Consider the following 14,366-nt stretch of genomic DNA (forward strand, 5'->3'; position numbering starts at 1 on the left):
ACTTGAGAAATATTTGTGTTCCCACAAATCCAGAAGGAGTAGAATAGCCAATGTCATTACAAAGCTGTTGAATGACCATGGATGGCAGTTGTTGTGATGCTGACATAGATTCCACTGGGTTGAATTAAACCAATGGTATGATAGGTCTTTGGAAGAAAAGAAAATTGGAGGTCATCTCTGACCTACACCATATCACCTGAACGATGTTGGTTAGGTAAAAGTTGAGCTTGAATGCTACATAGATATTGTGTAGAAGGCACTTTTCTTATTCTAGTTAAAGTGACCCTGAACTTTGACCTTTTGATTCCAAATCCAATAGGGTTCCTCCTTACACAATTTGCAAGCTATCCACAAAGTTTGGAAACTGAAGATTATGGAGAAAGAAATTCATCGTGCAGAAACCATCTTTTTTCTTTCAGTCAGATGACCTTGACCTCCTTTAAAGAAAAGAATTGAACTGGTTCTTCCTTGCTCCAAGTACAAGTTACTTACAAGGTCTGGTAACTGTAGATGGTGAAGAACAAAAATTGTTGTGTAGAAACCATGTTTCTTTCAGTCACAATGGCCTTGACCTTTCAGCTTTTGGTAAGTATCTTCCTTACCCTAAGTGCAAGCCATCCATAATGTTTGGTAATTGTAGATGGTGTGCAGTTAAAGTGGAAACAAAGCTGGTAACAGATGGAGGGTCAGATAGTCATCGTGTTCAGATGGACAACATCATAACATAATATGCATGCATAAAACAATTTAGGCCTATTACACCAAAGAATAATATTCTATTTTTATGCTTTCATAAAAAGGCTGGTTCTAGCTGCTTTCACTATGATTACAGCGAGTCTAACATAATTACATGCAGTGACTGATCAACTATGCCATTTATGTAACCGACATTATACCATGCAGTGATTAATCAACAATGCCATGCAAGTACTCTACATTATACCATGCAGTGTGTGTGTGATTTTGAATTTTAACATTGCTTTAACAATTTTGCAGTCATATTGCTACGATGTCTACAGTTTGGCAGTTTATACTGATGTCTAGCACTGGGGCATCATGCCATAGAGAAGTAGTCAAATTATCCTGACACCAGGCCGACCAGTCCTAACACTAACCTTGTAATGCTGAACACCTAGCAAGGCAGCTGTTAGTACTATTCTTATAAGTCTTTGGTATGACTCAGCTAGGGTTAAAACCAAAGACAGTCTGCATCTGATGTGGATGCTGAAACCACGAGGACACGGGAGCAGTCATACCATGCAGTGGTTGATTAACTATGCCATGCAAGTGCGCTACATTATACCAAGCAGTGATTGATCAACTATGCCATGCAAGTACTCTACATTATTCTGTGCAGTGATTGATCAACTATGCCATGCAAGTGTTCTAAAATAATACCAAGCAGTGATTGATCAACTATGCCATGCAAGTACTCTACATTATTCTGTGCAGTGACTGATCAACTATGCCATGCAAGTGTTCTAAAATAATACCAAGCAGTGATTGATCAACTATGCCATGCAAGTGCTCTACATCATACCAAACAGTGATTGATCAACTATGCCATGCAAGTGTTCTATATTATACCAAGCAGTGACTGATCAACTATGCCATGCAAGTGCTCTACATTATATCAAGCAGTGATTGATCAACTATGCCATGCAAGTGCTCTAAAATACCAAGCAGTGATTGATCAACTATGCCATTCAAGTGCTCTACATTATATCAAGCAGTGATTGATCAACTATGCCATGCAAGTGCTCTACATTATACCAAGCAGTGATTGATCAACTATGCCATTCAAGTGCTCTACATTATACCAAGCAGTGATTGATCAACTATGCCATGCAAGTGCTCTACATTATATCAAGCAGTGATTGATCAACTATGCCATGCAAGTGCTCTACATTATATCAAGCAGTGATTGATCAACTATGCCATGCAAGTGCTCCAAAATAATACCAAGCAGTGATTGATCAACTATGCCATGCAAGTGTTCTATATTATACCATGCATTAGATCCAACAAAACATTTGTAACATGGTATTTTTGTTTTTTCTGATGTAATAATTATAACAAAAATCCCTTTCCTCTTTAACTTCTGAACAATTTGTTAACCTGTTAATTAATGATGTATGAATAACTAATGTAACAAGCTGCTAGTTGATGTGGTAACCAGGGAAATTTGGGACAAGAGGGTAATAAATTTGTGATTCTATTGAAAAATCAGGGACACTTACAGCAGCAAACAAAAATTTCCACAATGAAATCCAGAAGAATGATAAACTTTACAAAACATGCATATATGCATCTATATAACACTATTTACAATACAATGCTCATTGTATTCTTTTAATTATCCTGCAAAGTACCTTTGGCTCTTTTCGTTTTGCCAGAAGCTCCTTTTCAATATCATTTCATGGGAATCGACATGGGCTTTCAATCACTGTCAGACATTTTAAAGTCAAGACACAAAAGGCTTATAGAACACTGCCAATTATAGTTTGTAAATAAAGAAAAATGTTGAAGAAATTACAAAAACCCCACAGTACATTATGAAGAAGCACAAACAAGTGAAATAAAGTGTTAAAAGTGTTCCACGCAATGGTGCAAAACTGATTATATTCCAAGAATTACCAGAAAGGACTGTGAAGGACTAAAATGAACTGATCTGATTATAATATCATATGTCAGAATTAGATCTTATGTAAAAAATTACCAGAAAAGATTGGAAAGGACCAAAAACACTGAAGTTGTATGCCATAAACTGATACTATGTTACAAATTACCAGAAAAAATTTGAAAGGAACAAAATTTCTCTCATATGGCTCAAATTCTGCCCTGGTTTTTGTTGTTGTTTTTTAAATTTATTTTTTAAGAAAAATCATGATTTTTGTCCATAACTGCATTATTTGTGAAAAGGCCTGGCAATCTGGGGCATTAAAGCCATATTTGGGATGATGATTATGTAAGAGTAATTCATATAACACACAACTTGATGATGATGTAAGAGTAATTCATATAACACACAACTCGATGTGATGTAAGAGTAATTCATATAACACACAACTTGATGATGTAAGAGTAATTTATATAACACACAACTTGATGATGATGTAAGAGTAATTCATATAACACAACTTGATGATGATGTAAGAGTAATTCATATAACACACAACTTGATGATGATGATGTAAGAGTAATCTGTATGAGTAATTTATAGAACATACAACTTGATGATGTAAGAGTAATTTATATAACACACAACTTGATGATGATGTAAGAGTAATTCATATAACACACAACTCGATGTGATGTAAGAGTAATTTATAACACACAACTTGATGATGTAAGAGTAATTTATATAACACACAACTTGATGATGATGTAAGAGTAATTCATATAACACACAACTTGATGATGATGTAAGAGTAATTCATATAACACACAACTTGATGATGATGATGTAAGAGTAATCTGTATGAGTAATTTATAGAACATACAACTTGATGATGTAAGAGTAATTTATATAACACACAACTTGATGATGATGTAAGAGTAATTCATATAACACACAACTCGATGTGATGTAAGAGTAATTTATAACACACAACTTGATGATGTAAGAGTAATTTATATAACACACAACTTGATGATGATGTAAGAGTAATTCATATAACACAACTTGATGATGATGTAAGAGTAATTCATATAACACACAACTTGATGATGATGTAAGAGTAATTCATATAACACACAGCTTGATGATGATGTAAGAGTAATTCATATAACACACAACTTGATGATGATGATGTAAGAGTAATCTGTATGAGTAATTTATAGAACATACAACTTGATGATGTAAGAGTAATTTATATAACACACAACTTGATGATGATGTAAGAGTAATTCATATAACACACAACTCGATGTGATGTAAGAGTAATTCATATAACACAACTTGATGATGATGTAAGAGTAATTTATATAACACACAACTTGATGATGATGTAAGAGTAATTCATATAACACACAACTCGATGTGATGTAAGAGTAATTTATAACACACAACTTGATGATGTAAGAGTAATTTATATAACACACAACTTGATGATGATGTAAGAGTAATTCATATAACACAACTTGATGATGATGTAAGAGTAATTCATATAACACACAACTTGATGATGATGTAAGAGTAATTCATATAACACACAGCTTGATGATGATGTAAGAGTAATTCATATAACACACAACTTGATGATGATGATGTAAGAGTAATCTGTATGAGTAATTTATAGAACATACAACTTGATGATGTAAGAGTAATTTATATAACACACAACTTGATGATGATGTAAGAGTAATTCATATAACACACACAACTTGATGATAATGTAAGAGTAATTCATATAACACACAACTTGATGATGATGTAAGAGTAATTCATATAACACACAACTTGATGATGATGTAAGAGTAATTCATATAACACACAACTTGATGATGATGATGTAAGAGTAATCTGTATGAGTAATTTATAGAACATACAACTTGATGATGTAAGAGTAATTTATATAACACACAACTTGATGATGATGTAAGAGTAATTCATATAACACACAACTCGATGTGATGTAAGAGTAATTTATAACACACAACTTGATGATGTAAGAGTAATTTATATAACACACAAATTGATGATGATGTAAGAGTAATTCATATAACACAACTTGATGATGATGTAAGAGTAATTCATATAACACACAACTTGATGATGATGTAAGAGTAATTCATATAACACACAGCTTGATGATGATGTAAGAGTAATTCATATAACACACAACTTGATGATGATGATGTAAGAGTAATCTGTATGAGTAATTTATAGAACATACAACTTGATGATGTAAGAGTAATTTATATAACACACAACTTGATGATGATGTAAGAGTAATTCATATAACACACAACTCGATGTGATGTAAGAGTAATTCATATAACACAACTTGATGATGATGTAAGAGTAATTTATATAACACACAACTTGATGATGATGTAAGAGTAATTCATATAACACACAACTCGATGTGATGTAAGAGTAATTTATAACACACAACTTGATGATGTAAGAGTAATTTATATAACACACAACTTGATGATGATGTAAGAGTAATTCATATAACACAACTTGATGATGATGTAAGAGTAATTCATATAACACACAACTTGATGATGATGTAAGAGTAATTCATATAACACACAGCTTGATGATGATGTAAGAGTAATTCATATAACACACAACTTGATGATGATGATGTAAGAGTAATCTGTATGAGTAATTTATAGAACATACAACTTGATGATGTAAGAGTAATTTATATAACACACAACTTGATGATGATGTAAGAGTAATTCATATAACACACAACTCGATGTGATGTAAGAGTAATTTATAACACACAACTTGATGATGTAAGAGTAATTTATATAACACACAACTTGATGATGATGTAAGAGTAATTCATATAACACAACTTGATGATGATGTAAGAGTAATTCATATAACACACAACTTGATGATGATGTAAGAGTAATTCATATAACACACAACTTGATGATGATGATGTAAGAGTAATCTGTATGAGTAATTTATAGAACATACAACTTGATGATGTAAGAGTAATTTATATAACACACAACTTGATGATGATGTAAGAGTAATTCATATAACACACAACTCGATGTGATGTAAGAGTAATTCATATAACACAACTTGATGATGATGTAAGAGTAATTCATATAACACACAACTTGATGATGATGTAAGAGTAATTCATATAACACACAGCTTGATGATGATGTAAGAGTAATTCATATAACACACAACTTGATGATGATGTAAGAGTAATTCATATAACACACAACTTGATGATGATGATGTAAGAGTAATCTGTATGAGTAATTTATAGAACATACAACTTGATGATGTAAGAGTAATTTATATAACACACAACTTGATGATGATGTAAGAGTAATTCATATAACACACAACTCGATGTGATGTAAGAGTAATTTATAACACACAACTTGATGATGTAAGAGTAATTTATATAACACACAACTTGATGATGATGTAAGAGTAATTCATATAACACAACTTGATGATGATGTAAGAGTAATTCATATAACACACAACTCGATGATGATGTAAGAGTAATTCATATAACACACAACTTGATGATGATGATGTAAGAGTAATTCATATAACACAACCTGATGATGATGTAAGAGTAATTCATATAACACACAACTTGATGATGATGATGTAAGAGTAATCTGTATGAGTAATTTATAGAACACACAACTTGATGATGTAAGAGTAATTTATATAACACACAACTTGATGATGATGTAAGAGTAATTCATATAACACACAACTCGATGTGATGTAAGAGTAATTCATATAACACACAACTTGATGATATAAGAGTAATTTATATAACACACAACTTGATGATGATGTAAGAGTAATTCATATAACACAACTTGATGATGATGTAAGAGTAATTCATATAACACACAACTTGATGATGATGTAAGAGTAATTCATATAACACACAACTTGATGATGGTGATGTAAGAGTAATCTGTATGAGTAATTTATAGAACACACAACTTGATGATGTAAGAGTAATTTATATAACACACAACTTGATGATGATGTAAGAGTAATTCATATAACACACAACTCGATGTGATGTAAGAGTAATTCATATAACACAACTTGATGATGATGTAAGAGTAATTCATATAACACACAACTTGATGATATAAGAGTAATTTATATAACACACAACTTGATGATGATGTAAGAGTAATTCATATAACACACAGCTTGATGATGATGTAAGAGTAATTCATATAACACACAACTTGATGATGATGTAAGAGTAATTCATATAACACACAGCTTGATGATGGTGATGTAAGAGTAATCTGTATGAGTAATTTATAGAACACACAACTTGATGATGTAAGAGTAATTTATATAACACACAACTTGATGATGATGTAAGAGTAATTCATATAACACAACTCGATGTGATGTAAGAGTAATTCATATAACACACAACTTGATGATGATGTAAGAGTAATTCATATAACACACAACTTGATGATGATGATGTAAGAGTAATCTGTATGAGTAATTTATAGAACACACAACTTGATGATGTAAGAGTAATTTATATAACACACAACTTGATGATGATGTAAGAGTAATTCATATAACACACAACTCGATGTGATGTAAGAGTAATTCATATAACACAACTTGATGATGATGTAAGAGTAATTCATATAACACACAACTTGATGATATAAGAGTAATTTATATAACACACAACTTGATGATGATGTAAGAGTAATTCATATAACACAACTTGATGATGATGTAAGAGTAATTCATATAACACACAACTTGATGATGATGTAAGAGTAATTCATATAACACACAGCTTGATGATGATGTAAGAGTAATTCATATAACACACAACTTGATGATGATGATGTAAGAGTAATCTGTATGAGTAATTTATAGAACACACAACTTGATGATGTAAGAGTAATTCATATAACACACAACCTGATGATGATGTAAGAGTAATTCATATAACACACAGCTTGATGATGGTGATGTAAGAGTAATCTGTATGAGTAATTTATAGAACACACAACTTGATGATGTAAGAGTAATTTATATAACACACAACTTGATGATGATGTAAGAGTAATTCATATAACACACAACTCGATGTGATGTAAGAGTAATTCATATAACACACAACTTGATGATGATGTAAGAGTAATTCATATAACACACAACTTGATGATGATGTAAGAGTAATTCATATAACACAACTTGATGATGATGTAAGAGTAATTCATATAACACACAACTTGATGATGATGTAAGAGTAATTCATATAACACAACTTGATGATGATGTAAGAGTAATTCATATAACACACAACTTGATGATGATGTAAGAGTAATTCATATAACACACAGCTTGATGATGATGTAAGAGTAATTCATATAACACACAACTTGATGATGATGTAAGAGTAATTCATATAACACACAACTTGATGATGATGTAAGAGTAATTCATATAACACAACTTGATGATGATGTAAGAGTAATTCATATAACACACAGCTTGATGATGATGTAAGAGTAATTCATATAACACACAACTTGATGATGATGTAAGAGTAATTCATATAACACACAGCTTGATGATTATGTAAGAGTAATTCATATAACACAACTTGATGATGATGTAAGAGTAATTCATATAACACACAACTTGATGATGATGTAAGAGTAATTCATATAACACAACTTGATGATGATGTAAGAGTAATTCATATAACACACAGCTTGATGATGATGTAAGAGTAATTCATATAACACACAACTTGATGATGATGTAAGAGTAATTCATATAACACACAGCTTGATGATTATGTAAGAGTAATTCATATAACACACAACTTGATGATAATGTAAGAGTAATTCATATAACACACAGCTTGATGATTATGTAAGAGTAATTTATATAACACACAGCTTGATGATGATGTAAGAGTAATTCATATAACACAACTTGATGATGATGTAAGAGTTATTTATATAATATACAACTTGATGATGATGTAAGAGTAATTCATCTAACACAACTTGATGATGATGTAAGAGTAATTCATATAATACACAACTTGATGTTGATGTAAGAGTAATTCATATAACACACAACTTGGTGTTGATGTGAGAGTAATTCATATAATACACAGCTTGCTAATTTAAAAATTTGCCAGAGATCTCTGGAAAGACTATGAATCCTCAGGCTGATCTGATTATAATAGCATGTTATATGTTGGATCTTTGGGTTCAAGATTTTCCATTGTGTTCTGGCAGACCATAAACACACCTTGATTATTAATATAAGAGCTATCCTTGTACAACAATAAAGGACACCAGTGAAAGCACTTTCAAATTTGATCACAAATTCATGCATTCAACTCAGAATTTTGAATAAATGGCTGACATTGTTATTCAAGTATCTAGAATTTTTTTTAAATTGCCTTCCCTGGGTCTCATGCATGCATAAATTAGAAGAGCCCTAAAGGAATATTGTAAAACATGCATTAAAACAAAATTACCATTCCAGAGTTTCTTCTCAAATGACTGCATGCCTCTGTTTAAGATCTCAGCAAATTTGATCCTGTCATTTTCATGTCCCAGTTTCTGTGCCATCTCACAGAACATTTTCAGTGCACACAGCCACATTCCTCCACAGTAGGCACTGACGTAACAAGAAAATGCAGCCTGTTATTTCAACAAAACTTGTAGTCTTTTATGTCAATGATGTTATTTCTAAATGAGAAAATACTTCCTGCGTGTACTTGCTTGTAAGTTACTGCATAATGCACCAGCAGATCTGGGTCTATGCAGTTGGTAAGGAGTAATCAGTAGAACAAACAATATGGACCCTGATCTGCTGACACATTATGCAATGACAGATTGGGGTGTATGTTTTTTTGCAGTTAGAAAGTATATATAGTCTGCTGTTTCAGTTTAACTAGTAGATTAAAAAGAGACTGTCAACAAACGAAGCTTTTAGGTACAAAAAAAGGTCAGAAATATTACTTTCTTTATTCATATTTACTTTCCAGTATTCCTGAAAGTTGTCTACTGTGAAGTGCAATGTCATTTTTATACTGACAGAACAAACAGCCAATTAGTGCTTATGTTATGACGGACAACTGATAAAGTAGCATACATGTTACTATGAGGTGTGAATATTATTACAGCGCTATTAATAAGATTCAAACTTCACACCAACATCTGGCTTTCACAGTGTTCAAACTTCAAACTTCACACAAAACATCTGGTTATTACATTGTACTGCTATTACAATTCAAATTTCACACCAACATCTCGCTATTTGAGTGTGTTGTTATTACAATTCAGATTTCACACCATGATCTGGGTAATACAATTCAAACTTCACACCAGCATCTGGCTTTACAATGGACTATTATTACAATTCAAACCACACTGAGATCTACCTATTACTGTGGACTATTATTATGATTCAAACTTCACAATGAGATCTGGCTATTACAGTGGACTATTATTACAATTCAAAATTCATACTTAGATCTGGCTATTACAGTGGACTATTAAAACAATTCAAACTTCACACTGAGATCAACCTATTACTGTGGACTATTACTATGATTCAAACTTCAAACTGAGATCTGGCTATTATGGTGGACTATTATTACAATTCAAACTTCACACTGAGATCTGGATATTACAGTGGACTATCATTACAATTCAAACCACACTGAGATCTACCTATTACTGTGGACTATTATTACAATTCAAACTTCACAATGAGATCTGGCTATTACAGTGGAGTATTATTACAATTCAAACTTCACACTGAGATCTGGCTATTACAGTGGAGTATTATTACAATTCAAACTTCACACTGAGATCTACCTATTAATGTGGACTATTATTACAATTCAAACTTCACAATGAGATCTGGCTATTACAGTAGACTATTATTACAATTCAAACTTCACACTGAGATCTGGCTATTATTGGCTAGTATTCAATTACACAAATGTCATTTCCTTTAACAGATTAGCATTAAATATTAACTCAACTGATGAAGGTGGATCATGTTGGAAGGTAAATGAAATCTACTAATCAAGATTTCTTCCTTTGATCTATTAACAATATTTATTAGATTTTCATGGCAAACTTTTTCCTTGGCATTTTACAATTTGGCTGGAAATCAATAATGTGATTATGAGGGATCATCATAAAGATGGCTTGTATAGCAGATAAATTAATGATTTTCAAAATGTAATCAAATTGTATTAAGGAGATGAAATGTATTCATACCCATTTCACCAATTATCTTTTCTTTATTAGTGATTATTTTGCTTTTTTTCTCCAGGGGAACAAATTAACAATTTAGGAAAGAATACAATGATGTTAATTAATCCAGGCAGATAAAATCCTAGCTCAACTTGCATTCAATTTCTCATCTCTAGTACTTTCATAACTGCAATAAATTCTGATCAATGAACAGATATGAATGGTGATCAGAAGAAGTTTTTAAAAAAAATAGAATCAGATGTGTCAACTGTAGCTGTGTATCAATGGATAACCACCATATCTGATTGGTAAAAACACAAAACTTCAACACTGTTGACACTGCATCACTACCAAAAAGGTGACAACTAGCCTGTTCTAAGACAGTGGTTAAATGCAAAGATTTTCCTGACAGTTTTTAAATAATGAGTCTTGAATGTTCTTGATGCAATTTGACTAAACAGTTCCAACCTTTTTCAAAAGCAGGGTCTTTTTAAAATAAATAATGAGTGTTGAATGTTCTAGTTGCAAATGGACTAAACGGTTCCAACTTTTTTCAAAAGCAGGGCCTTTAAAAAAAAAAATAACGAGTCTTGAATGTTCTAGTTGCAAAAGGACTAAAAAGTTCTGACCTTTTTCAAAAGAAGGGCCTTTTTTAAAACAAATAATGAGTCTTGAATGTTCTAGTTGAAAATGGACTAAACGGATCTGACCTTTTTCAAAAGAAGGGCCATAATATTTGTTAATCTGGTTGGTCAAACTAGTTTACATCAGGTTAAATAAAGTAAAGTGTAGTCCACCCTTTAGACTTGTACCTGGCACCGTGCATGATCCACGCATCAAAAGTCTGGTCAGCAAATCCTCCATTGTCAATGATACCATCTCCATCAGTGTCCCATTTATGAGCTGCTTCAATCAAAATCTAAAACAAGTAGGCAGAATTCAATAAGTCAGCTGTCAACATAAATACAAAACAAGTAGGCATAATTTTACAAGAAAACCTAAGTACAAAAGACTAGTCTTCATTCTTCATGTGGCACTTTTTTAATCTTCAAGGCAAATTGTGCGATAAAATGCAAGCATCTGGTTGACTGATATCAATGAGCAATGAAATGGCTGCAAATCGGCAAATTACTGACTTTTTAGTTGGGAAGTTAAATATTTATAAGAAAAAACAATCTTGTTGCAAATCAACTGACATGGATTCTCTACATATATACTTTAAAATTTAATGATGGTTGTAACCAATGTGATAGTTAATTTATGTCAATAGTTTGCCCCCAAGAACCCACTGCATCCCTGTTGGGGGAGGACCCCCAAACCCCCCAACAACTTTGGCAACTCCAACTTTAAATCTAATGGAAAACCCTGTTAATTACATCAAAACAATAAATATTTTATTTTAAAAAAATGTCTACTGGACAACTGAAAAATACTTTTGGCGGAAGGTTTTCAACTTATGACAATGCACCTTAACATGTTGCTTGCCTGACTGTACAACTAATGACACCCAATAAAATGATATAAATTCCAACTTAACAGTAATTACTTCAGTATAAAATACAGGTTTTAGTTAACTAAGTCTGCTGGAATCATGTTTTATTTACTAAGTTGCTTCCACACACAAAGTTGCATGACTCTGCATGTAACAAGAAATTATCTGAATGCAAAACTTAACTGAATTAACAAATGTATAAAATACAGGTTATAGTAACCCACTTCTGGTGGGGTAGTGAGGTTCCACCAAGATGCATGAATTTGCAGCCATCAATGCCCTTAAAAATGAAAAACACAGTGACTGAGGTATGCCCTTCAAACTGAGGTAACATAGTGACTGAGGTATGCCCTTCAAACTGAGTTGACATAGTGACTGAGGTATGCCCTTCAAACTGAGTTAACATAGTGAATGTGATATGCCCTTAAAACTGAGTTAACATAGTGAATGTGATATGCCCTTAAAACTGAGTTAACATAATGACTGAGGTATGCCATTCAAACTGAGGTATGCCCTTAAAACTGAGTTAACATAGTGACTGTGGTATGCACTTAAATTTGAGTTAACATATTGACTCAGGTATGCCCTTCACACTGAGATAACAGTGACCTAGGTATGTCCTTCAAACTGATGTAACACTGTAACTGAGGTATGCCCTAAAAACTGAGGTAACATAGTGGCATTCTTTTGGCAAGACAGTGTTGTATTCTCAAACATACAAAGTTGCAACATATTGTAACCAAGAATGCAACTTACATTATTGTAAAATTAACCTACATGGACAGATTAATTTTAATCATATTAAACGCAAATAGAAAATGACTTAGATTGTTGGAAATGGTAGTAAATGATGTTGTTCTGTCAGCAACTTTTATAAATATTTAACACTGATATATACAGTCAGACTTTATCTTTATATCTGCCTCATATTAAAGAGAACTCTCCTAAAGACAGCTAAACTATAAGTGACTGCACAGGTAAAAATTCTCAACAGATGTATATTTACCTGGTTCATCAAAACCTATAAGTCAGAATATCATTTTCAATAATGATAAAATTATTTAAAAAATTTATTTACATACGTTTACTCAATTAAATATAAACTATTCTCCGTTGAGGCCTTATTATGTTTTTTTCATTTGCAGTTTGGACATTGGTCAGCAGTAGTTATGGCCAATGCCACTTATCCTCACAAACACCAAACACCTCTGCCTCTTATATCTGAAAGTTAACTCAATTACATGTTCACTTACTGTATATTCTGAATTATCAGTGATTAAAATCCAACACAATCCATATTACTTTAAAAAAAAATGTAGTCAGGAATACAGACTGCAGCTAATGAATATGTCTACTAATTTACTTTATTTGTTTATGTCTATCAGCACTGGGAACCTGTTTATGTGTGGGTAAAAGAAAGAATGCAAAATTGAGAGAGAACTATGAGAAAGAAAATGATATTCTCTCTCTCCCCCTCTGTCTCTAAAAAGAACGAAATTAAATGCATCGTTTGACATTTGGAATGTCCAACATATTTAAATCTTAAATGTTTTTCAAGATAGCAAAAGTAATTCTCCATTTCTCACATACATAAATAGAACAAAGCTCTTGACACTCACTAAATTTAATACTTTTTTCAACATCTGTTCATTCCTGATTGTTGAGTAATCTGCTTCTTAGTTGTGATCAAAAAAACTTCCAGATGAAAATCATTGATGGCTATAGACTTTTACAATGGCAGAGTGGCACCAAATTGGGCCAAAAAAAGTCAGATGTTGGGTTCAATCAATATCAGCGCCAGGAGGGGTTCAAATTGTTTCCTAATATGTGGCCTTCTCATTGGGACGTCACAACATATCTGGTTTACACTGGGTAACATCTCTTAGTAGGTCTCGCCTACAAATGTAGA

General features: G+C 32.1%; 1 protein-coding gene across 1 annotated transcript in view; it reads right to left on the bottom strand.

Annotated features, from left to right (window-relative positions):
• Positions 1–14,366, bottom strand: part of LOC149802042 (non-lysosomal glucosylceramidase-like) — a 100,126-nt gene that overhangs the window by 19,803 nt on the left and 65,957 nt on the right. The window contains exons 13-14 of the mRNA XM_089956449.1: positions 11,778–11,884; positions 9,231–9,373 (exon numbers count right to left, since the gene is read on the bottom strand). Of these exons, the coding sequence (XP_089812575.1) occupies positions 9,231–9,373; positions 11,778–11,884 (250 nt within the window). The remainder of the gene's footprint in view (positions 1–9,230; positions 9,374–11,777; positions 11,885–14,366) is intronic.

The sequence above is a fragment of the Sinohyriopsis cumingii genome, chromosome 4 (genome assembly GCF_028554795.1).
Source record: "Sinohyriopsis cumingii isolate HCF-2022 chromosome 4, ASM2855479v2, whole genome shotgun sequence".
Classification (NCBI taxonomy): domain Eukaryota; kingdom Metazoa; phylum Mollusca; class Bivalvia; order Unionida; family Unionidae; genus Sinohyriopsis; species Sinohyriopsis cumingii.